The sequence below is a fragment of the Xenopus laevis genome, chromosome 1S (genome assembly GCF_017654675.1).
Source record: "Xenopus laevis strain J_2021 chromosome 1S, Xenopus_laevis_v10.1, whole genome shotgun sequence".
Taxonomy (NCBI): Eukaryota; Metazoa; Chordata; class Amphibia; order Anura; family Pipidae; genus Xenopus; species Xenopus laevis.
In genome coordinates this window covers 104,921,413-104,944,500 of record NC_054372.1, presented here as the reverse complement: position 1 = coordinate 104,944,500, position 23,088 = coordinate 104,921,413, and the positions used below count along the sequence as shown (strand labels likewise).

General features: G+C 36.7%; 1 protein-coding gene across 9 annotated transcripts in view; it reads left to right on the top strand.

Moving 5' to 3' along the window:
- eps15l1.S (epidermal growth factor receptor pathway substrate 15-like 1 S homeolog) overlaps positions 1–14,001 on the top strand; it is a 98,834-nt gene extending 84,833 nt beyond the window's left edge. For 5 of the 9 annotated variants that reach the window (XM_018239819.2, XM_018239818.2, XM_041574592.1 and 2 more), the window contains 2 exons: positions 1,514–1,719; positions 13,306–14,001. In XM_018239819.2, the coding sequence (XP_018095308.1) occupies positions 1,514–1,719; positions 13,306–13,452 (353 nt within the window). In that variant the 3' untranslated portion in view covers positions 13,453–14,001. 9 annotated transcript variants of the gene reach the window in all.
- The last annotated feature ends 9,087 nt before the right edge of the window (positions 14,002–23,088 follow it).

Here is a 23,088-nt window from a genome sequence, read left to right as displayed (position 1 = left end):
AAGAGACAGTACTTCGACTATCGAATGGTCGAATAGATTTTTACTTCGAATCATTTGATTTGATCAAATTCAACCCATTCGCAGGTCAAAGTACCCAAAAAAATACTTCAAAATTCGAAAAAAAATTTCATTCGAATTCTTCACTCGAGTTTAGTAAATCTGCCCCTAGTGTCTCAGGAAAGGCTACTCACCCTAGCCTAAAATATGGTTGGTAGATGAATATACAGTTGTGTTCGGAATAATACCAGTTTGTTTAAAAACGTGAATAAAGCTCAAAATAATTTAAAATAGCTCGAAAACGTTATCAAATTTGTGTTATTCCTTTACAGAAAGGGAAGAAAAGGCAATATACAGCTGCTAAAAAAAAATAGCAGTGTCTGCATTCTTCTTTACAAACTCAAACATTTGCTGTATAAACTGAAAAATGTTTCAAGATTTTGCTTTCCTTTGAATCACTGAACTAATATTTAGTTGTATAATCACTGTTTCTGAGAACTGCTGCACATCTGTGTTACATGAAGTCCATCAACTTCTGCACCTGTTACATTCCACAATTCTTCTGCATTTCTTGGTTTTGCCTCAGAAACAGCATTTATAATGTCACCCACAAGTTTTAGATTGGATTAAGGTCAGGGGATTGGGCTGGCCACTCTATAACATCAATCTTTTTGGCCTGGAACCAAAATGTTGCTTGTTTACTTGTGTGTTTGGGGTTGTTATCTTGTTGAAACACCCATTTCATGGAATTTCCTCTTCAGCATAAGGTAACATGACTATTTTGATGTAATGAAACCGATCCATGATCCCTGGTATGCAATAAATAGGCCCAAAACCATAGTATGAGAAACATCCCCATATCATGATGCCTGTGCCACCATCCTTCACAGTGTACTGTGGCTTGAATTCAATGTTTCAAGCCCAAAAAAGAACAATCTTGCTTTCATCAGTCCACAAAATGTTGTGCCATTTCTCTTAAGACCATAATTTACAAGAACAGGCAATCGTCACCATTATTAGCGATATGTGCATATTATATGTATAGCTAAATAAAGAAAATCATATTTCATGACCCGGTGCTGTTGATATCACACTCGTGATTCTGTGGGTTAAAAAACTTAATGCATATGGGCATCGCAAACCCTTTGTGAGTATCTAAATAAAACTCTTTAGCCCTGTGGAGAAATCTAAACAGCTGGTTATTGTTCTCCCTTATATCACCCTCCAAGCAGGACAAACAAAAAAGTGCATTCATGATGTCACTTTATAATGTCAATTTAAACCCCATGCAATGTTGTTGCATTTTTTGGGAAAAGTGTCTGCTGGCTCAATTTTTGTCACAGGCTTAACTTGCCCAGTTATAACTTTAACAAAGGAGTGACATTCAAGGGCTATTTTTAATGACCATTCCTATACAATGAGCATTTTTTAGCTACACATATATGTGTTACCACGTTATTAGAGCTTTCCCACATAATGAGAACCTATGCATTACTTTCATCTTCTTCTCCCTTAGGCAAAAGCACTCCAGTGAGTCAACTCAGCACATCCCACATACAGAAGTCCCATGATCCATTTCAACCATTCGGTACAGAACCTGGGGATCCGTTCCAGAGCAGAAAATCCTTCACAGACCCTTTTAGTGGCAAAGACCCATTTGCCACATCACAGTCGGGAAAGCACTCTAAGGGAACATCTCCTGGGTTTGCAAACTTTGGCTCTGTAAGTTGAAACTTTCAACTCGTGTAAAAGTGCTCTTCTCCTCTCGCGATACAAATTCCTTTTGTTAAATTTTTCTAGCCCTCAAACGTGTTATTCTAGCATCAATGTAGCTTGAAACTGGATGACAGACTGATTTCCAGCAATATGCAGAGTGTTCAGCCTAAAGTACATATCCCAACATAACTATTAGACAACATAGCAGGAAGGTCCTGGCATATTAAAACTTTACATTACTACAAAAAGTGGCCTGAATTTTTCTTGGAAAAGGTTCATGTTCCCAGTGGTAGCAGTTACTTGCCAAGTGCTTTAAATATAATGCTGCTAACATATTGCTGCTTTACTCCTTGTTAAGTTTGGAAATGTACTTTTAACATATTCATTATAATAACTTTTTAAATATTCAATTTTTTATGCCATGTCCTTTGCATTATACCAGTTTGACCAATATAAGCACTGCCATTCAAAGCCTAATATCTGCTTCTGTTTATTGTTTGCAGAAAAAACTACTGGAAAAAACGTAATGTGCTGTAGATACTCAGATTGTCTATTTTTTGTACTTTACAAAGAGAACTGTCTGAATGTTTGTCCATTCTAACAGGGTCAACTTTAATTTGGCCACTCAGCATGCTTTTATCAGTATATTAAAAATCATTGTGAACGAAAAGGTTGCTGGGATTTTAGTCAATAGCAATGGTTTTAGATATTACATATTGGTGGTAACAAAGCTTAATGAGAAAAATGGAACAAGATGATGACATAATATAGTGAATAAAGTACCCGCTCTTGTAAAATATAAGGATATTATTAGTTACCGAGGAGTTTCATGACCATATAAAAACACGAGGCCGAAGGCCGAGTGTTTTTATACAGGTCATGGAACTCCGAGGTAACTTCTAATATCCTCATATTTTACAACTGGGGGTACTTTATTTATTATAATACACAAATTTTAGTGAGTCATGTGACAGAAATTACATCACTACTCACCATTTATAACTGATGACATCACTACTCACCTTTTATAAGGATATAATTTACAGGATATTCATGGCTTTTGTGTATTATATAATGTATTAGGTTAATTCATCCTAATAACCAGTATACATATATTTAATTCTGTGACACACCTATAATTTAACAACGTCTAATGCTGCCACAGCAGACCTGGTGAAAAAGGCACTTGGATTGAAATTTTTTAAGCAATCTTTTATCATCATATGTGTCAATGCAAAAAAGAGAAATACCTGGAAAATCTTACATACCTATAAAGTCTTCCTCTTACACTTTAAAGAAAAGGATAATATAAACACCTCTTGTTCCACTTGTTGGATAAGAATCTAGAAAAGAATATAATCAAGAATAGATTAATATTCCAGATTTCATAATAAATAATTCATTCAACATAAAGCCTTCTCATGGTCAATGGCACTGCAAGATTAGTTCTGAGGACTGTTATTCAATCTTGAAAATAATCTTTGGTATAAAAGATAGCGTACAGGTACAAATAAGGGATATTCAACCATTCCTATCTGCAGGGAATATGGGCAAACTACCTCATACAAAAAATGCTATCCATTTATAATTAAATTGTATTTAATTGAAAGCAGCATCTCTAATTTGAGTCAGTTAAGTCCACAGTTTAACATTTGTACTGTATGCCATCATCCTTTCCAAACAAACTAGTAAAAAAAAACTACTACTAATAACAGCTTATGCAATTATTTACTGCATCTTCACATTTAGTTCCAAATACTTTTATTGACTGTTTGGATGCAATAACCTACTACAATATCATAGTCAATACAATAGTCTTTCTTAATCTTAAGGGTTTTTTTTCTTATTTGTTACACTTTAAGCTTATGTAACATAGATATGTTATATGTATATCTACATGTTGTTGGAACTGTTCTTCTGTTGCATCTGGCGGGTACCTGCGCCAGATGCAAAGTATTGGTGCAAGCTTTGACTTTAATCTGTGATGGTTAGATGCGCTACACTTGCACTTAGTCATCTTTGAGCCTCTGCTTGTCAGTCCTCTGGTAATATCAAATAGAGAAGCCGAATAGTAAACTGGCCCACAGATCTCATCATAAAAAACCCACAGAGACAAACACCTAGGCGTATGATATCAGGTAATTTACTTCCATTCTATAACTTAGTTATTGGTTTTGTAGCTATATGTGCAAATAAGAATGCATTATACAAAGTGGAATGTTAATGCGAGAATTAGGCTAATTTTTGGGGGTTAACGTTGATATAAAGGGGTAGTAAACACCCTTGAACAGAAACTCAATGAATAGGCTAATGCTGAATATATTTTTTGCCTGTTGTTTTAATGAAGAAGTATCTATGGTTATTTGTTATTTATGGGACTAAAGAAGAAAATGAAACCATTTCAAAGGTGTATAAGGTGTTTCCTGTCCCTTTAGGGCTGTGTCACACAGAAGATTTATCGCCCCCATGATTATTTACGAGCGAGCGGATTCGGCAAATCTGCAGAAAATGCCACCCCATAGGAAACAACTGAAATTGCTGCCGGCATGATCAACATATCGCTAAGTCGCCCAAGTTTCTTCCAGAGGAAAGTTTGGGCGACTTAGCAATATGTTGGTCATACGGCCAGTGATTTCAATCATTTCCTGTGGAGAGAAATTTTCGGGAGATTTGTTGCCCGCGCTCACTCATAAATAATCTCCTCATGTGCCACTGCCCTTAAAGTGACTGGAGCTTATGTCAGCTTGGGTACAGATGTTCTCAATGTGAATTATAAAAAATGTAATTTGCCTGATATTGAGACAGATGTGTTAAAATTCCCTTGAAAAAATATAGCTATTTAAAAACTAAAATGATTTAGCATGGAACTTAGTGAGTCATCCAGTAATATTATTAGGTTGTGCATTCTCCTCTGTGCAACTACTCAACGGAAACCTTCTAGACGTGTGGAACCCCCATAGAACAGCGTGGTGCAAAGTGAATGAGAAGCGCGAAAATGCTTTTCTGTATAAGGCACAAAGAGCACTTTATTAAAGGCTTTTGAAGCTGCTAAGAACATGCTGGGGTGCTCTTAAAGTAGGCAATCAAATGCTTCGTTCATAGCCTTGTGCTATAAAAGAAAATGTCAGTATTGTTTTTATTTATAAGCCATTGTTATTATGCGTATGTGCTTTTTTTTTATGTGTTAAGATTATTACAAGTTGAGACTTGGCTATTTAAGCAAACTTATTGAATATGAGTTTTGATGTAAGTTTGCTTCAATAAAGCTGTCACAATGAAAAGAAGTATATGTGTATGCTTTTTTAAATTGGTTTGTGTCCACAACCTTTCTCTATCCCTCTATAGTAAACATCCATGAGTTTCCTTACCCCAACCCCCTCAAGTCTAGTATACCATGTTTCCTGCAGTCTTCTCTGTTAACTTGTATTGTGTCATTCACTCTCTGTTCCAATATCTCCCACTCTGTCACTTCTTGTACTGCTGTGGGCAAGGTCAATAGCCTGGTTATACTTGGGATAATGTCAAGTATACACAGGGCTATTTGCATACTTTTGATGGCAGCAATATTTCTGGGGAAAGCTATGTTGATAAAATGTGGCTAACCACAATGGCCCATTTCACATTATATTAAATTGGAAGGGCACCGATTTGAAACCATGGACAGATTTTAGATGATAATGCTGTCTGTGTGCCTTATTCACAACTACAATGTAAATTAATAAATCCACAATAGTTGGTGCTGCTGACTACCTTCTGCAAAAGTCTTGGTAATTGTGACATGGGGAAATCACATTGTCCAAGACTCCATAAAGCTGGATCAAACCATTTTGCCAGTATTTGAACCATGTTTTAGCATTACTTAATTACAATTGTAATCTTGGTTCAACAGTGGAAAATCTTTATTGATGTTATTTATGCTCTATCCTTTTTTTTTACAGTAGAATTCATCCTGATGCCTTTGAATATTCTATCAGGGATTAAAACTGGCCCACAGGAAGCTTAAAATGTGCACTGTCCCATGATACAGAATTTAACATTTTCATTGTTAGTTCAATGCTCGTTGCTGTTTTAACCCCTTTCATATTTGTACGGATAACACACAACACTTGGGAAATATACTTCTTTTTACTGTTTCCAGATTCACTGTTAACATGCACTGTCTGCTTTGCTATGATGTATTCTGTTTATGTGTACAGCAAGAATAACAATATGTTTGTTTTTCTAATAAATTAAGTACCATGTCCAGAAATTCCCTACCTTTGTTTATTCCTCTCTCATTCTTTGTCTTTACTATGAAATCACACACTTAACAGAAGGAGTTGGGGATTTTGGAAACAGTTCCCCAACATAAATGGCACATACTAATACGGCACTAGGTTTATGGGATTGAAATGTATTTTAACTGTTCACTAAATGTTATTTCAAAACTTAAATGGAGGATCAGCAGTTAAAATTGTTGGGACAGGTTGTTTGAATTTGTTTCCTTCAAATATGGAATATTTAATAGACATAGTTGATTCAAGAAGTTTATTCTTTCAAAGTCGTTTGTGTGTGTGTGTGTGTGTGTGTGTGTGTGTGTGTGTGTGTGTGTGTGTGTGTGTGTGTATATATATATATATATATATATATTTATATATATATATATATATATATATTTATATATATATATATGTATATATATATTTATATATATATATATGTGTATATATGATATGTATCAGTCATATTTTGCCAATATTCCAGCACTTTTATGACTTAATATTAAAAAAACTTTCAGTGAAAGTTATTTATAAACACTGGGCAAATTTGCACCTGGGCAGTAACCCATTGTAACCAAGAATCAGATTCTTGCTTCCAGTGTTCAACTTACAGCTGGCTGATAAAAGCTTATTACTGATTTTGCCCAGTTATTACTAAATTTGCCCAGTGTTTATGAATGAGCCCCACTGTGTTTAATATTCTGCCCCTAGCCAATTCTGGTGTGTATGTATGTATACAGTTAGGTCTATAAATATTTGGACAGAGACAATTTTTTTCTAATCTTGGTTCTGTACATCACCGCAATGATTTTTAAATGAAACAACTCAGATGCTGTTGAACTGCAGACTTTCATCTTTAATTCACTGGGTTGAACAAAAAGATTGCACAAAAATGTGAGGAACTAAAGTTTTTTTTTAACACAGTCACTTTCATGGTCTCAAAAGTAATTGGACCATTGACTCAAAGGCTATTTCATGAGGGGCAGGTGGTGGCAATTCCTTTCATTATCTCATTATCAAGTAAGCAGATAAAAGCCCTGCAGTTGATTTGAGGGGGGAGTGCTTGTATTTGGAAGATTTTGCTGTGAACAGACAACATGCGGTCGAAGGAGCTCTCCATGCAGGTGAAACAAGCCCTCCTTAAGCTGCAAAAACAGAAAAAACCCATCCGAGAAATTGCTACAATATTAGGAGTGGCAAAATCTATAGTTTGGTACATCCTGAGAAAGAAAGAGAACACTGGTGAACTCAGAAACGCAAAAAGAGCTGGATGTCCACAGAAGACAACAGTGGTGGATGATCGAGAATCATTTCCATGGTGAATAGAAACCGCTTCACAACAGCGAAACAAGTGATCAACACTCTCCAGGAGGTAGGCATATCAATATCCAAGTCTACCATAAAGAGAGGACTGCATGAAAGTAAATACAGAGGGAGCACTGCATAGTGCAAGCCACTCATAAGCATCAAGAATAAAATGGCTAGATTGGACTTTGCTAAAAAAAAAAAAACATCTAACAAAGCCAGCACAGTTCTGGAAAAACATTCTTTGGACAGATGAAACCAATATCAACCTCTACCAGAATGATGTCAAGAAAAAAGTATGGAGAAGGCGTGGAACAGCTCATGATCCAAAGCATACCACATCATCTGTAAAATGGCGGATTCAGTGTGATGGCTTGGGCGTTCATGGCTGCCAGTGGCACTGGGACACTAGTGTTTATCCATGATGTGACACAGGACAAAAGCAGCCGAATGAATTCTGAGTTGTTCAGAGACACTGTCTGCTCAAATCCACCTAAATGTAGTCAAATTGATTGGGAGGTGTTTCATAATACAGATGGACAATGACCCATAAGATACAACCAAAGCAACCCAGGAGTTTAAAAAAGCAAAGAAGTGGAATATTCTTGAATGACCATGTCAGTCACCTGATCTGAACCCAATTGAGCATGTGATTCACTTGTTGAAGACTAAACTTCGGACAAAAATGCCCACAAACAAACAGCAACTGAAAGCCGCTGCAGTAAAGGTCTGGCAGAGCATTAAAAAGGAGGAAACCCAGAATCTGGTGATGTCCATGAGTTCAAGACTTCAGGCTGTCATTGCCAGCAAAGGGTTTTCAACCAAGTATTAGAAATGAACATTTTATTTTCAGTTTTTTTAATTTGTCCAATTACTTTTGAGCCCCTGAAATGAAGTGATTGTGTTAAAAAAAGGCTTTAGTTCTGCACATTTTTTCTCACATTAAAGTCTGCAGTTCAACTGCATCTGAGTGGTTTCATTTAAAATTCATTTTGGTAATGTTCAGAACCAAAATAAGAAAAACATCTGTCCAAATATTTATGGACCTAACTGTATGTGTGCAATGCTGAATTCAGGTCCACGGCCACTGTAGACACCAGCCCTCAGACTCCCCCCTTGTGGAAGTGATGTTTGTGCACATGATGTCGCATGCACAATATATGATGTCATTTTTACTGACGCACAAAAAAGTGTACTCTTAACACTTTACCGCCCCAACTTATACAGTTGTGTTCAGAATAATAGCAGCATATTCGATTCCAAATCAAAACATGTACCAAATGTGTGTTATTCCTTTACAGAAATTGAAGAAACTGAATATTAGGCTGATCCAAAAAATAGCAGTCTGCATTCTTCTTTACAAACATTCACTGTATAAACTGAGAAATGTTTCAAAATTTTGCTTTCCTTTGAACCACTTAACCCACTTCTGTCACCTGTTACAGTCCACAATTCTTCTGCATTTCTAGGTTTTGCCTCAGAAACAGCATTTTATTTATGTCATGGTCCCGGGATTGGGCTGGCCACTCCATAATGTCAATCTTGTTGGTCTGGAATCAAGATTTTGCTCATTTATTGGTGTGTTTGGGGCTGTTTTCTTGTTAAAACTCCCATTTCAAGAGCATTTCGTCTTCAGCATAAGGCAACATGACCTCTTCAAGTATTTTTATGTATTGAAATTGATCCCTCATATGTGATAAATAGACTTGTGCCACCATGCTTCACATTGTACTGTGCCTTGAATTCAGTGTTTGGGGTCGTCTGACAAACTGTCTGTGGCCCCCTAGACCCAAAAAGAACAATCTTGCTTTCATCAGTCCTCAAAATTTTGCACAATTTCTCTTTGTCACTCAATGTGTTATTTGGAAAATTGTAACCTCTTCAGCACAAGTCTTTTTTACAACAATGGGACTTTACGGGGGCTTCTTGTTGATAGCTTGGCTTTACATAGTCCCCTAATTGTAACAGTACTCACAGGTAACTTTAGACCTTCTTCCTGGAGCTGATCATAGTCTTTGCCATTTTGGCTATTCTTCTAACAACTTTTTTAATCAACGTACGCTGTTCTTCTGAACAATGTCTGAATTACCAATTTTACTCTGCACTATAACCAGCATACACAACATTTGCTGCCTTCCTTCCTTAAATAAGAGATGCAATTGACACCTGTTTTTATCACAGAATGAATGATCTCACTAATTGAACTCCACACTGCTATTATTTGGAACAAACCTCAATTAATGATTCAATTACACAGAATCAGCAGCATGCATGTCATAACTTGTTGATTCTGTTGGTTTTCAATTACTCGGACTGCTTTTATTCTTAACACAACTGTATATACACACGCGCAGACAATTGTTGCATATTGGTTACTAGCTTCATAGTTTGAAAGCTAGGTAATTGTGAATAATTACAGGGAGTATTATAATGTCCTTGTGTGTTACAAAAGCAAACTGAGAGTCAATCTCAATAAATGGTGGTACATAGAGAATATTAAAGGGGGCATAAATAATCCTGAGAAAACTGGGCAGTTTGCAGTATTTACTAGTAGGTCCGTGCAAAATTAATAACTAAAGGAAACTATTTCTTTTAAATATCACAAAACTTGTTTTGGGAGTATCCCAATTCTCTGTCTCCTATTCGATGCAAAAACCCCAGGTCCAGAGCATTTTTGATAATAGGTCCCACACCTGTACAGGCTTTTGCATTTTTTGCTTAGATATCTGCTTAGTGTAGCTCATCGTGCCTTTCAATTGGGCTACATGAAAACAAAAAACAGGTGGAGAAAAGCAGATGATCTGCTGCGTGTGCCACTGGCCTACAATTGTAGCCTCATAGATCAATAGTTTGTTGGCTGCAGGGTCAGAGACTTCATTTAAAAAGCTGGAAGAAGACAGAATAAGAGAAAAATTAATAACCTTTAGTATGTTACATAATGGCCATTTCTAAGTAACACTTCAATTGGTCTTCATTATTTTTTTTTTATAGTTTTTTAATTATTTGCCATTTTCTTCTGAATCTTTTCAGCTTTCAAATGGGGTCACTGAGACCATCTTAAAACAAATGCTCTGTAAGGATACACATTTATTGTTATTGCTACTTTTTATTACTCATCATTCTATTCAGTCCCTCTCCTATTCATGTTCCAGTCTCTTATTTAAATCAATGCATGGTTGCTAGGGTAATTTGAGCCCTAGCAACCCGATTGTTGAAATTGCAAACTGGAGAGCTGCTGAATAAAAAGCTAAATAATGCAAAAATAAATAATCAAAAATGAAAACCAATTGTAAATTGTCTCAGAATACCACTCTATACACTATACTAAAAGTTAACTCAAAGGTGAACAACCCCTTTAACACCGCTTGAATGTGTGTGTCAGTGCACATACACTGAGGAAGCAGAAGGCAGCAGATTGATTTTTTTTTATTCTGGTGCATATAAGTCAGTGGAGACAATGGCCTGTTTGAAATTAGCCTCATGCACATATACACACTGATTGCTTTACTCTTGTTCTCTGATAAATTCTGCACACTTTAACTGCAGTTTATTTTACAGTAGTACATCTAGACTGGCAGACCTGTGCATTTCTGCAATAGTCCGCAGGAGCTGCATGGTGAGCATGAGGGCAGCACTGTTGAATGGGAGCAATGTTAAACAGGTGGTTCACCTTCAGCTTAACTTTTAAAATATTATAGATCGGCCTATTCTAAGGAACTTTTCAATTGGACCTCATTTTTTTATATAGTTTTTGGATAATTTGTCTTCCTCTTCTCTTTCCAGATTTTCAGATGAGGGTCACTGACCCCCGCAGCCAAAAAGCATTGGTGAAATAATAAAAATTGAAGACTAAATGCAAATTGTCTCCAAATAGCATTGTCTAAAAGTTAATTTAAAGATGAACTCCTTTAAGTTATGTAAAAGAAATAGGCAGGTTTACTTTTTTTTTTTTTTTTTTTTAGGAAATCTCTCCTGTAGCATATTAACCAGTGTGATGCAGGCAAACGTCTAGTAGAACCACAAGACAGCAAATGCATGTGATCTAAAACTACATTTATATTTATGTAAAACAGCCTTGAGGTCCTATATGGCAGGGAGTGCTGTCAGTGTTTTGAGTACGGGCCCGTGACTTTTTTTAGTAAGACATAAACAACATGAGATGAAGTAGGTTTAAGGTTAGGACATCATTAAGAAAACGAGTACATGTGGGGGTAATGTAGCTGTGATGTGTTGGAAAATAACTTAAAATACTTGTTTTAGGTCAAAAAAGGGTTCTCTCTTGAAAAATATCCTGTTAATATCAAGGCAGGGGAACAAGTAGAGTGTTCCAAACAGTCAGAGGTAACTGCTTTGCATGTACAGAAGGTACAATACAGTGGTGGTGTACATTCTCCCACTTTGCAGAGAGTTTTCAGCAATTTCAAAGGTGGTGGAGACTTTTCTGCAGATTTACATGACATACAGACGTCATTCCTTCCAGAGCAGATTGTGCTTCACATTTGCTGACACTGCAACCAGAGGGAACTGAGGGGCAGCACATGACATATTGTTAATATATAATACTGACCTCATGTATTTGTGTGAATATATATTTCATTATAATCCATGTTTACATCTTAAGTCATTATGTAAAAATGATGGCATTCAATGGAGGAGAAAAAAAACCGTTTAACTCTGTTTATGCCACGGATAGTAGAATCTGTGATGTTATCTCTAATAGACAATAGGGCCTGTCCCATAGAGTATATTTCCAGTTGCTTTTTGATCAATGCAGATTAAAAACTACAAATATTAAATTGCTCCACAAAAGGGGCCTTACACATGGACATTTGTACTTGCAGGAATTAACTGACCCCATCTTCTTTATGGGGACTTGTATCCACAGTAGGACCCTACCCTAGTCTAAAATCTTTAAGGGAATATGATAAGGAAATAGCTTTCTCAATTTATGGGGGAGGGGTTAAGAAAAGTGACCAATCAGATCTAGGTACGTATGGCCCATAGGTATGTATTTGAAGCTACCAGAATCCACTGCCTCAATATGGTCTTTTGATGTTGCTACTAAACCTCATCACTGGGATATAGAATGGAGTCTAACAGTATTGTACTTTTACCAGTGAGTATAATCTATCAAAAGTTTGGAATCTCCTTAATGAAGAATACTCTAATTAAAACAGTTTACAAGAGATGTAATATGTACATTTACAGATATGAATTTGGGTTAAAGCGAGGGTAAGAGAAATTTAGTGCATTATAGTTGTGCACATACACAAAGGCATGTGATTGAACACAAATCTGTGGCATTGCAATTGGTGTGTTATACCTTAGCATTACATAATGACACCTGCTACCATGTTTTCTTCCAGTGAACATAGTGACATTGTGAATACTGACTAAAGTGTGTTCTGAACACTAGCTTGCAATGTATGAACAAGAGACACGTGACACATTACAAACAACCCACAAAACCAGTGTTACTCTTTTTAATTCAGCATACTTCCTTTACTCTGCTGATTTTTCCTTTGCTTTCTCTCTCTAACATCCACATATTCACTACTCCTGCGAAAAACAATCAATAAAGGTAAATTCCAGAGACATAAGAGAAGAAAATCCAACAGGAGAAATATGTGAGCCAATTAAGAAACTGGTGCATGACAGTCACTAATATAAACTTAAAAAAAAAACGTGTACAAGATTTCTGCCTTCATAATTTTTACAAATTATTTTTATTTCTCTTAAACAAATAAGAATGAATAGAGGCTGTCTTTTTCCTTCCTTAGACACGTTTCAGCACACTTTTTAACACATAGTACTTAAAGTGCGGAGGGAGCTTTAAATGTTGTTTTGGAAACTTAACATTATCTAAACCCTATAATAAAACTAAAGTATAAAATAGGATCTGGGATTTTCAGGTAAGGAAAAGGCATTTTATTTGGCAGGTGAACAACAAAGATATGTCAGTTGTGCATTTGTAAATCGACCACAATGGTGAAGTTACTGATTATTCCTTCATTTTTCTGTCCCACAGTTTAGGAACGAGGAGCAACAGCTCGCTTGGGCAAAACGTGAGAGCCAACGGGCTGAGAAGGACAGACTAGACCGTTTAAAACGTCAAGAGCAAGAAGACCTGGAGCTAGCGATCGCCCTCAGCAAAGCGGAGATGCCCAGTTCCTGATAGTCACACTCTCCTGGTCTTCTCTATCCTGTGCCCACAGGATTATTTGCCAACGCTATCGCAACATACACGTACTCTGCGTTCAGGCCAGAGGTGGACAGGAAGCCGAATGACTTGATCTTAGACTAGCGGTCTTTATTTCTGATCTTCTAGCCAGTCACAGGGAAGCTGTGGCCATGACATCAACCTAAAATGACCCCAATAAAACCGCTTGATGGGAATATTCACATGCACATATATTCTAAGCAACGAAACTGCTTTCAGTCATCCCTTATTTTATTTTTCTATATCAGGGAAATATTTTTTTTATCATCCTTGTTTTTCCCCTACACACTTCATCAGATGCCCTGTTTGAAATGTACATCAAGTAAGCATTTGCTTTTATTAGTATGTTAAGCTGTAAAGACCTGCATGGAATGGCTGGTTTGTTTGGAGTGAATGTAAGATGTTCAGTTAATCCAAAACCATATACTACATTAAAGACTATTTTTACAGGTACCATCCCTCTGCAGAAATTGGCTTGTGCAAATTAAATGTCATTAATCTTAAGATTTTTAATTTGCATTTCTTTTAAGAGATTTTTTATTGTAATTCTGATTTGACTCACTGCAAAAGGCAATGGTTGGAAAGAAAAAAATCACTAACTTTCCTCTGTTTTGGTTTCAGAAGACATGAAACTAACTTCACTGCGAAAGAAGAGGGTTATTGGAATATTTGTATTTATTCTTGAATGGTGCAGAGTAGATAACATGCTTCATAAATAATAGTTAACCAAAACCATGACAATGAGGTTTAGCAGTCTTTTAAAACCAAAATCAAACCAAACAGCACATTTTCACAATTATTTCTATAGGACTCACAGGTAGTGTAAACTGTCAGTGTAGCTGTTTTATGTAGATAGACATGAATGATGTCAGTACCATAGTCATGTGGTATAAATAATGAAGATTCGAAACCCAAACTTCCAGATCGTAAATGTGTCCTGTACCAGAGCACTTAGAATATTTCAGGAAGTAGCAGTTTTTAAATGGGAAGTCCATGTAAATTTTGCTTTATGTTAAGTCATTTTCCAATGTACATTTATTTATACTTATCAATAATTGTGAAGTTATTTTTTGTATATGTAGTTGCTATTCAAAGCAGCACTTGTCTGTCCATTTCTATACTCTCCACTGATTGAGTGACTACATGTTCCAATGAATCCATGTAGGAAGTAATCAACTATTTCTTAGACTAGTTCAGTTCCCACAATGCTTTGCATGTTTCTAAGATGCACCTTCGTCACCGGTCTGACTGACAACATGCATGGCATTGTAGAAGTCTTGTCTGGACTGATTGCTGCCACATTGATTCAGTGGCCCATTGAAGAAAAACAAGAGATAAACAGATACAGTCTTTAATAGCAATAACATTTACAAATAACTAAAATCATTGAAAATATTTCCTGCACATTGGAAAGTTGCCTAGAATATTTTCCTGCATCAGGGAAAAGTTATATTTTGGTGGACATCCCCTTTAATGTTAAAGAATGTAATAACATTTTGAGGGCCTGAAAGATAGAAAGAGGGCTCTGAGAATGATTTAGATAGCTTGAGTCAAGCCCAACTGGGTTACATTTTGTTACATTCCACAGAACAAAAAAAAAAAGCTGTTTTTGATACATGTTGGAACTATTCGCATATTACTGCTTAATGATGTTACTGTTGAAAAACAAAATCCAATATATTGATTCATACCTGTATATACCGTAACCAAAAAGCTTACTTGGGCCTTACCAGAACAAGTGTGGCTTTACCCAAAGCATTCCAAGCCTCTTTAAATATAGATATGGTGCCTGTTCATTCAGTCATCACAAAGTTAGTATTTCCAGTGTCTCCTAGCGACCATGGCATATTACAAGTTTTGATCAGAGTTCAGAAATCCAAGCAGTAAAGTGTAATTTTTGATAGCAGTTTGGTTACCACAACAGGAAGAACGAACTTCAGACAAATGGGACCATAAAGACTTACTGCATCTTTTTTGGGGGTGATTTACATATTACGATTATAAGGAGTGTGCACTTTATCTTCATTTATCATCATCAGCAGCTGTCCAGTTTTGAATTTCAGAAGATTATCTGGCAATGGTTTGAGGGGCAGACCTGGCCTGAATAGTCAGGCACCTCTTACAGATCTCGTACATACATGTGTTTCTTGTATGCGGTCAGTATTAAAGTGTTAAGCCGCAGGGGAGCGCAGGAAGAAACGCAGCCCATTGATTTAAATGATTTAAATTAACACAGGCACATCTAAGCGCCAAACACAGGTGGAATACAGCATGTTGAAGCTTACATGAAGCCTGTGTCAGTACAAGCCCCTTTAGAAGAATTTATTCAGTTTCTTTCTGTGCATTAAGAAACACTCTTGTGTACAAGCCCAAAAGCAAACAATAACAATAGGATTTATGTGTCATGGAGACAAAAGATATTTGATTGACCCCAGCAACCAGATTTGAAAGAAGGCAGAACTCGTAAGCAAAATTTGATTGAAAAGGTAAGGCTATTCTATAATATGCTTATTAAGTTAATGGTGGATTTATCACCATGGAAAAATACAGGTTTAGGATATCTTATCCGAAAATTTAGAAAGCTGTGAATTACAGGAAGATCATCTCCCATAGATTCCATTTTAAGAAAATTAGTCACATGTTTTAATAATGATTTCTTTTTTTAATCAAACAATAAATATTAGCTTGTCCTTGAGCCTAACTAAGCTGCATGAATCCATACTGGTGGCAAAACAATCCTATTGGTTTTATTTAATGTTTAAATGATGTTTTACTAGACTTACGTTATGGAGGTCCAAATTACAGAAAGATTCCTTATCTGGAATGCACCAGGTCCCCAGCATTCTGGATAATAGGTCCCATACCCTGCATAAACCTGTATTTTAACAAAATCATTCAAACAATGAATAGAACTACCAAGCATACTCTGCGGGAAAAAATGTTGCAGAATTGTCACTGAGGACTTCTCGGGTTATCTGTGAGTAAATTGTGGTCTGGCAATGTAATACTTCTTAGAAGCCACACAGCTTGTGTTAGATATGTGGTTTATGTTTTTTTTTGCCTTTACCACTCCTTCTGACAAATTGCCCTGTTTAAATAATGATTAGGTTTTCATTTCACTTTTGTATCCACTAAAACAGACATTGCTTATGTACTTTACAGATCATGCCTTATAAGTAGGAGATGCCACAATAATTGCTTTGCCGATGTGATCTTAAAAGCTAACACTTGACTGAATTACAGTAATCTAGGGTTCATAAATAGATCGTACTGTTGGGTTAATATTCTAGAATGCCAGTGCTGAAGCAAGCAATATGGTGTCTTCCTGTGATGTGTATATATCCAATAGGGATGCACCGAATCCAGGATTCGGATTCCGTCGAATCCTTCTGCCCGCGCAAACTGAATCAGAATCCTAATTTGCATATGCAAATTAGGGGTGGGAGGGAACTCGCGTGACTTTTCGTCACAAAACAAGGAAGTAGAGTTTTCCCCCCTCCTTCCCAGCCCTAATTTGCATATGCAAATTAGGGTTCGGTTCGGTATTGGGCCGAATCTTTCACAAAGGATTCGGGGGTTCGGCCAAATCCAAAATAGTGGATTCGGTGCATCGCTAATATCCAGAGAAGGCTTGTTCTGTGAACATGAAGCAATGCCCTTATACTTCACTGTCTTTGTTTTGGGACACTATTCCTTGCCATTCTTTCTGTTGAATTATGCTTGTTACAATGAATATGCTGCCATAGGTTTATGGTATAAGGCTAATATTGCCATAGTCACAGAGGTGTAATTTCACACTCTGCTTGCTTATTGTCAGGTTATTATAACCCAGTAGGAAGACTGAAGAAGATAATATAAGGATGGATGCAGTCTAGGAAAGTGGTAGCTAAAGCAAGCTTAAAAAAAAGTCAGTATAACCTTCAAAGGGGCAGTGGTGAAAAACGAAAAATAATTAATTGCAATTATATTCAAAATGCAAAAAAATAAAGGTACACTGGCCATTTAAGGAACAGGAATTAAATTGCTTCTATATCAATAATGTTTACTCTTCCCATTAATTGATTGAGGTTACAGTCATCTATCTAAAAAACAAATTTGTGAGACTTTTTTTTGCGACTTGTTAATTGATGTATTTAATCTCTGAATAGTGATGATGAAACCACTAATTTTAATGCTGAGTCTGCTGTTGCAGTTCCAGCAAGCAGCAACATACATTTATAGTGCCAGTGCTATTAAGAAATTTATAATAGACGTCTGGGCAACGCACCCCTATAAACTCGTGGCAAGGGAACTGATATATATTCCCTCAGTCACTATGATAACTGTACAGGCAAGAGAGGCTTTCCAGAAATGGTACATTCCATTGTAAGTTCCAAACAAAGCTTTGGTATTTAGTAAAACCCATAAGTTGCAAAATCATGATGTCCGTGAAAAAAAAATATTTTTTAATAACAATGTTCCACCTTCAGTGCTGTTGTTGAAACTATTAGGATGGCTCTGTATTGTTTTAGAAGCCTGGACATATAATTAAACTAACAATAATGATTCCTTATAGTCCCCTTTACTTAAATACTGTTTGATAGGAGTACTTCTAGCTTCTTATAACCAGTATGTAATTGGTACTCTGTAGTAAGAACTTCTCAGATTTTATTTTTAGAAGACTTAGGGGGTAGTATAATAAAAAGCACAAAGTTTGCACCTGGTCTAGCAAGCAAGAATCATTTACTGCTTGCTTGAGTGAAAGCAAGCATCTGATTAGTTGTAATTGGTGATTAGACCAAGTGCAAATATCATTTCCTATGGCTTAAAGCAGCTTTTTATTGCTGCCCTAACCAGGAATCACTAGGGAACCCTCATTTCCCGAGATCCTTACTGTTTCCTACCTGACTGCACTAGCATTTGTAATTAGCATTTCCCATTCAACAGAAATGAAAGTGCATTATACATGTTAATAATAATTCTCCAGCTTTCTAAGTATCATATAGAACATCCTATACCTCTTAACTCCAAACCTGTGCTGTATGTTGTACCTTAATATCTGTTCCTTTATGTTCATGTACTTTACAGAATCTAAAGTAACTCTTATCAAATAAAAGTAACCCATGCTGTAGAATCCCTTTAGAAGGGCCTTTAGAAGAAGATGCCTCCCAGATAATGTACAATTTGACTGTGAGCTGGCAGTTGTAAAAAAGTCTTGTTTTAGTGCATAAAGAGATTTTGGACTTTTTGGGCCAATGATTTTTAGTCACTATGGAAGTCGTCTGGAAGTGCTTGGAAACTTGGTCTGCCATACATGAGAAGCTTATGGGGGTTTGACAATTTCAGACTGTTTCCTCCCTAGCTACTCATAGTCACAGGCACAAATCCACTCAATATCATCCATTGCTCTTTAAGAAATATATATTAATCTCTGTGTGCTGTCAAAGGTAAGATACAGATGTGAATGATGAAAATTGTACTGTGAGCCAGTTTTTTGTATATGCAATGTCTAGCCTTCCACCTGGAGGACTATGAATTTCATATACCAGCTGTTTGTCAGCAGAGTCTATTTCCTTTCATTTTTTTTATGTATTTGTTTAAATAATACCTTCACTTTAACTGTCGTTTAAGGCATCTGTTAAGTTGATTGTTTGTTGACGATGTGTATTAGCTGGAAATAGCCTTGCCTTCCAATGCATTTTGTATGACTTGGGCAGCACAGAAATGGCTATCTTGCATCTCTGCACTTTGAAGTCTGCTGGATACACCACTCAGGGGAAGGTTCGGTCTTTGGGGTTTCTTAAGCTGGCCATAGACGCAAAGATCTGATCGTACGAATCGTGGATTCGTACGATTTTCGGACCATGTGTGGAGAGTCCTGACATTTTTCGTCCGTCGGAGATCGGTCGTTTGGTCGATCGGACAGGTTAGAAAATTTCTGTCGCCTGCCGATAATATCTCTGCGTGTATTGCCGATCGTACGATTTTCAGTGGGAGACTGTCACTAATGTTGTCAGACATAAGTATCGTACGATTGCTGTCAGGGGCAGAACATTGGGTGATCTGTTCTTATTTGATCGGAATGGTAAAGACTTTGATCGGAATGGTTAGTGGAGGGTCAGGAGATGGGAAAGTCCGATCGTACGTTTATTCGTACGATCGGATCTTTGCGTCTATGGCCAGCTTTAGTTTGGTTGGGGAGGAAGGGGGGGGAAGTTGTTTAGTTCCCACTTAAGCAGTGTATTAAGCCAAGAATGCATCAAACACCACTCACCCACCGGTACCCTACAATATGAAAAAAAAGAAGAAAAAGCTGATAGAGCTTAGGAAGTGAAAATATATTAAATATTAATCTTTTACGTGTCTGTTTAATATAAGAGAAATGTTATTGTTTTAATATAATAAATGAAACGTTACTTTTGGAAGTTCTCGTTGCCTTACTGTGTATGATCCTTTTTTATTCCAGTTTCAGGAGCTGGTTAAAGAAAAGAGCTGTACTTAACACATTAAACTAAATACATGGACAGAAAAGACACAACAGCCTCATTCAGGTGATAAGTGTAATAATGTCAGCTTGCTCAGTATATCCCTCATCAGTATCAGTGATAAAAAGCTAAAATGGGCTTCTAATACTATTCATGCAAATATCAGGACAAAATTTATGTAAATGGGATATTTATTGAAACACCTTTAAAGTATTATGGTCTTCCAAAATTTACACCGCTGCTTGTATATGTATTGGTATGTTCATTGTGATGATTTCATAACGCTAAAAAGTGGAGCTGCCTTAGTGCATCTGGAGAAGCATTCATGTCTGCACAATTTGTGACCAGCTATTGGCCACCCCACCTCCCATAGTTTTCTACCTGATAACCTTAAACCTATTTTAGAACCACTCCAAGCTGTTAGGGAGACAAACAGATAAAGAATTAGCATTAAGGATTTATGAACTGCTATATTTACTTGCACCGGACCAAGGCAAACACAGCTATTATATAATCTCTGTGTACTATTTATTGTGTAATTTTTTATATTGTACTTTTATGCATTGTACAGGGCTTTGGCTCCTAAACAGCGCTTTACAAATAAAATTATACATACATACATACATACATACATGCATTCCAGCTGCACTAGAAGGGTATTTGTGGTCAGTCAGTTTGCAGCTACAGTTGTGTTCAGAATAATAGCAATAATAGCAATATCCTTATAATAACCTTTATTAATTCTGTTCCAAATCAAAACATGAAGAAAAATGTCTCAAATTTGTGTTAAACCTTTAAAGGGAAGATAATGGAATATTAGACTGTTCCAAAAATAGCAGTGTTTGCATTTTGCTTTCCTTTGAATCACTGAACTAATATTTAGTTGTATAATCAGTGTTTCTGAGAACTGCTGCACATCTGTGTTACATGGAGTCCACCAACTTCTGGCACCTGTTACATTCTACAATTCTAATGCATTTCGTGGTTTTGCCTCAGAAACGGCATTCTTGAAGTCACCCCACAAGTTTTCTATTGGATTAAGGTCCAGGGATTGGGCTGGCCACTCCTTAACTTCAATCTTCTTGGTCTGGAACCAAGATGTTGCTAGTTTATTGGTGTGTTTGGGGTCATTGTCTTGTTGAAACACCGATTTCCTCTTCGGCATAAGATAACATGACCTCTTCAAGTATTTTGATGTATTGAAAGTGATCCATGATCCCTGGTATGTGATAAATAGGCCCAAAACCATAGTATGCGAAACATCCCCATATCATGAGGCTTAAATTCAGTGTTTGGGGGTTGTCTGACAAACTGTCTGTGGCCCCTAGACCCAAAAAGAACAATCTTGTTTTCATCAGTCCACAAAATGTTGCGCCATTTCTCTTTAGGTCAGTCAGTGTGTTCTTTGGCAAATTGTAACCTCTTCAATACGCCTTTTTGTCAACAATGGGACTTTGTGGGGGCTTCTTGCTGATAGATTGGCTTCGCATAGGCGTCTTCTAATTGTAACAGTACTCACATGTAACGTTACACCTTCTTTGATCTTCCTGGAGTGGATTACTGGCTGAGTCTTTGCCATTTTGGCTATTCCTCTATCCATTCAAATGGTAGTTTTCCGTTTCCTTCCACATCGTTCAGGTTTTGGTTGCCATTTTAAAACATTTGAGATAATTTTAGCTGAGCAGCCTGTCATTTTCGCTGCTTCCAACCTCCCTACTTGGCACGCCTGCAAGAAAGCGAAGGTAGGCACTAAGGTGCCGGAAAAGGTCACGGCTACAGAAATGGTGGCTACACAAACAATGATTGATCTGGTTAGTGATGTTGGACTGCTATTATTCTGAACATAACTGTACTTTCTGGTGTTGCTTTTTCCTTTACTGGTCAAATTATAGGTAATCAAACAATGGGCCTACTGTTCCCATGTGACTACCTCCTAATGTTATGAATTTAAGGCATGTTCAGATATATCTTTTCTGTCTGAATAGGTGAAAATAAGCCATAGGCAGCTATCGGAGACTGCGTGAGAGAAATCAAAATAAACAAGACAGTTTGAGCTTACCAGTACTTTTATACCCCAGCTACTTTGTTTAACATAACAGAAAAGACCCAATAATTTTCATATACTACCGACCGCTAAAATCATAATAGACAAGTAGAACAATTTTTTAAGCAAAAGTGCTTTTAGCAAATTCTCCAGGATGCCCATCATAAGTCTCAAATACATAACCCAGGACCTACCAGTACTGGATCGGATAGATAAAGGTATCCATGTTATTTCTTACTTATACAGGACCTGTAAATACCAAACTTTCCTAGAACTCAAAGAAAAACACCAATTTTGCGAAAAGGACAGATTGCAGAAAATTTACAAAAACTGTTCCCCACTCTGTTGTAGGGGTTGTGGACAGATCAGGGCATTACACATAGGTGTGGTGGCACCACCCACCTATGAAACAAATCTGGAACCAGGTTTTGCGCATCCTTAATGAACTCTATTTTTTATATTCCGGGACCATGCACCTAAATACTCCAAAAAGCAACTTATTCAACGCTACCAGAACAATAACTGCGAAAATACTGGAAACCCTGGGGTCCTTACCATCTACAACAAATCCTGCAAACTATGGATCTCAGTGCTATAATGTAACAAATGGCAGTCCGAAATGAAAACATGGTGCCCATCTATGACCCCATTTGGTCAATATGAACAGCATAAAGGCAAAAAGCAAGTCATATTCCCAATACAACCAACCCTGCTAGATCTGAATGACTACTACTACTGATATATACTGTATATCATATTTGTCATGTTTATTTGCATTTTATTATTTTTCAGTTTTACTTGTTTCTAACTGTTAAAAATGCAAACAGTCCAACAATAGATACTTGAAATGCTATTGTACTGTAATAAACAATATGTACACTTATGTATATTGTTCACAACTTCACACTTTTTGTTCTATGCTCTCTACTGTACTATGAGAACATTTTTTTTTCTGTTGGACAGATTTGAACAAACGCTAAATTAAAAAAGTTGTAAAAAAAAATAAATGAGGCAGTCTCTGTCTATATTAACATGTTGAACATTATTTGTGTTCCGGAAATGTATATTTCTTAAATGCATCAT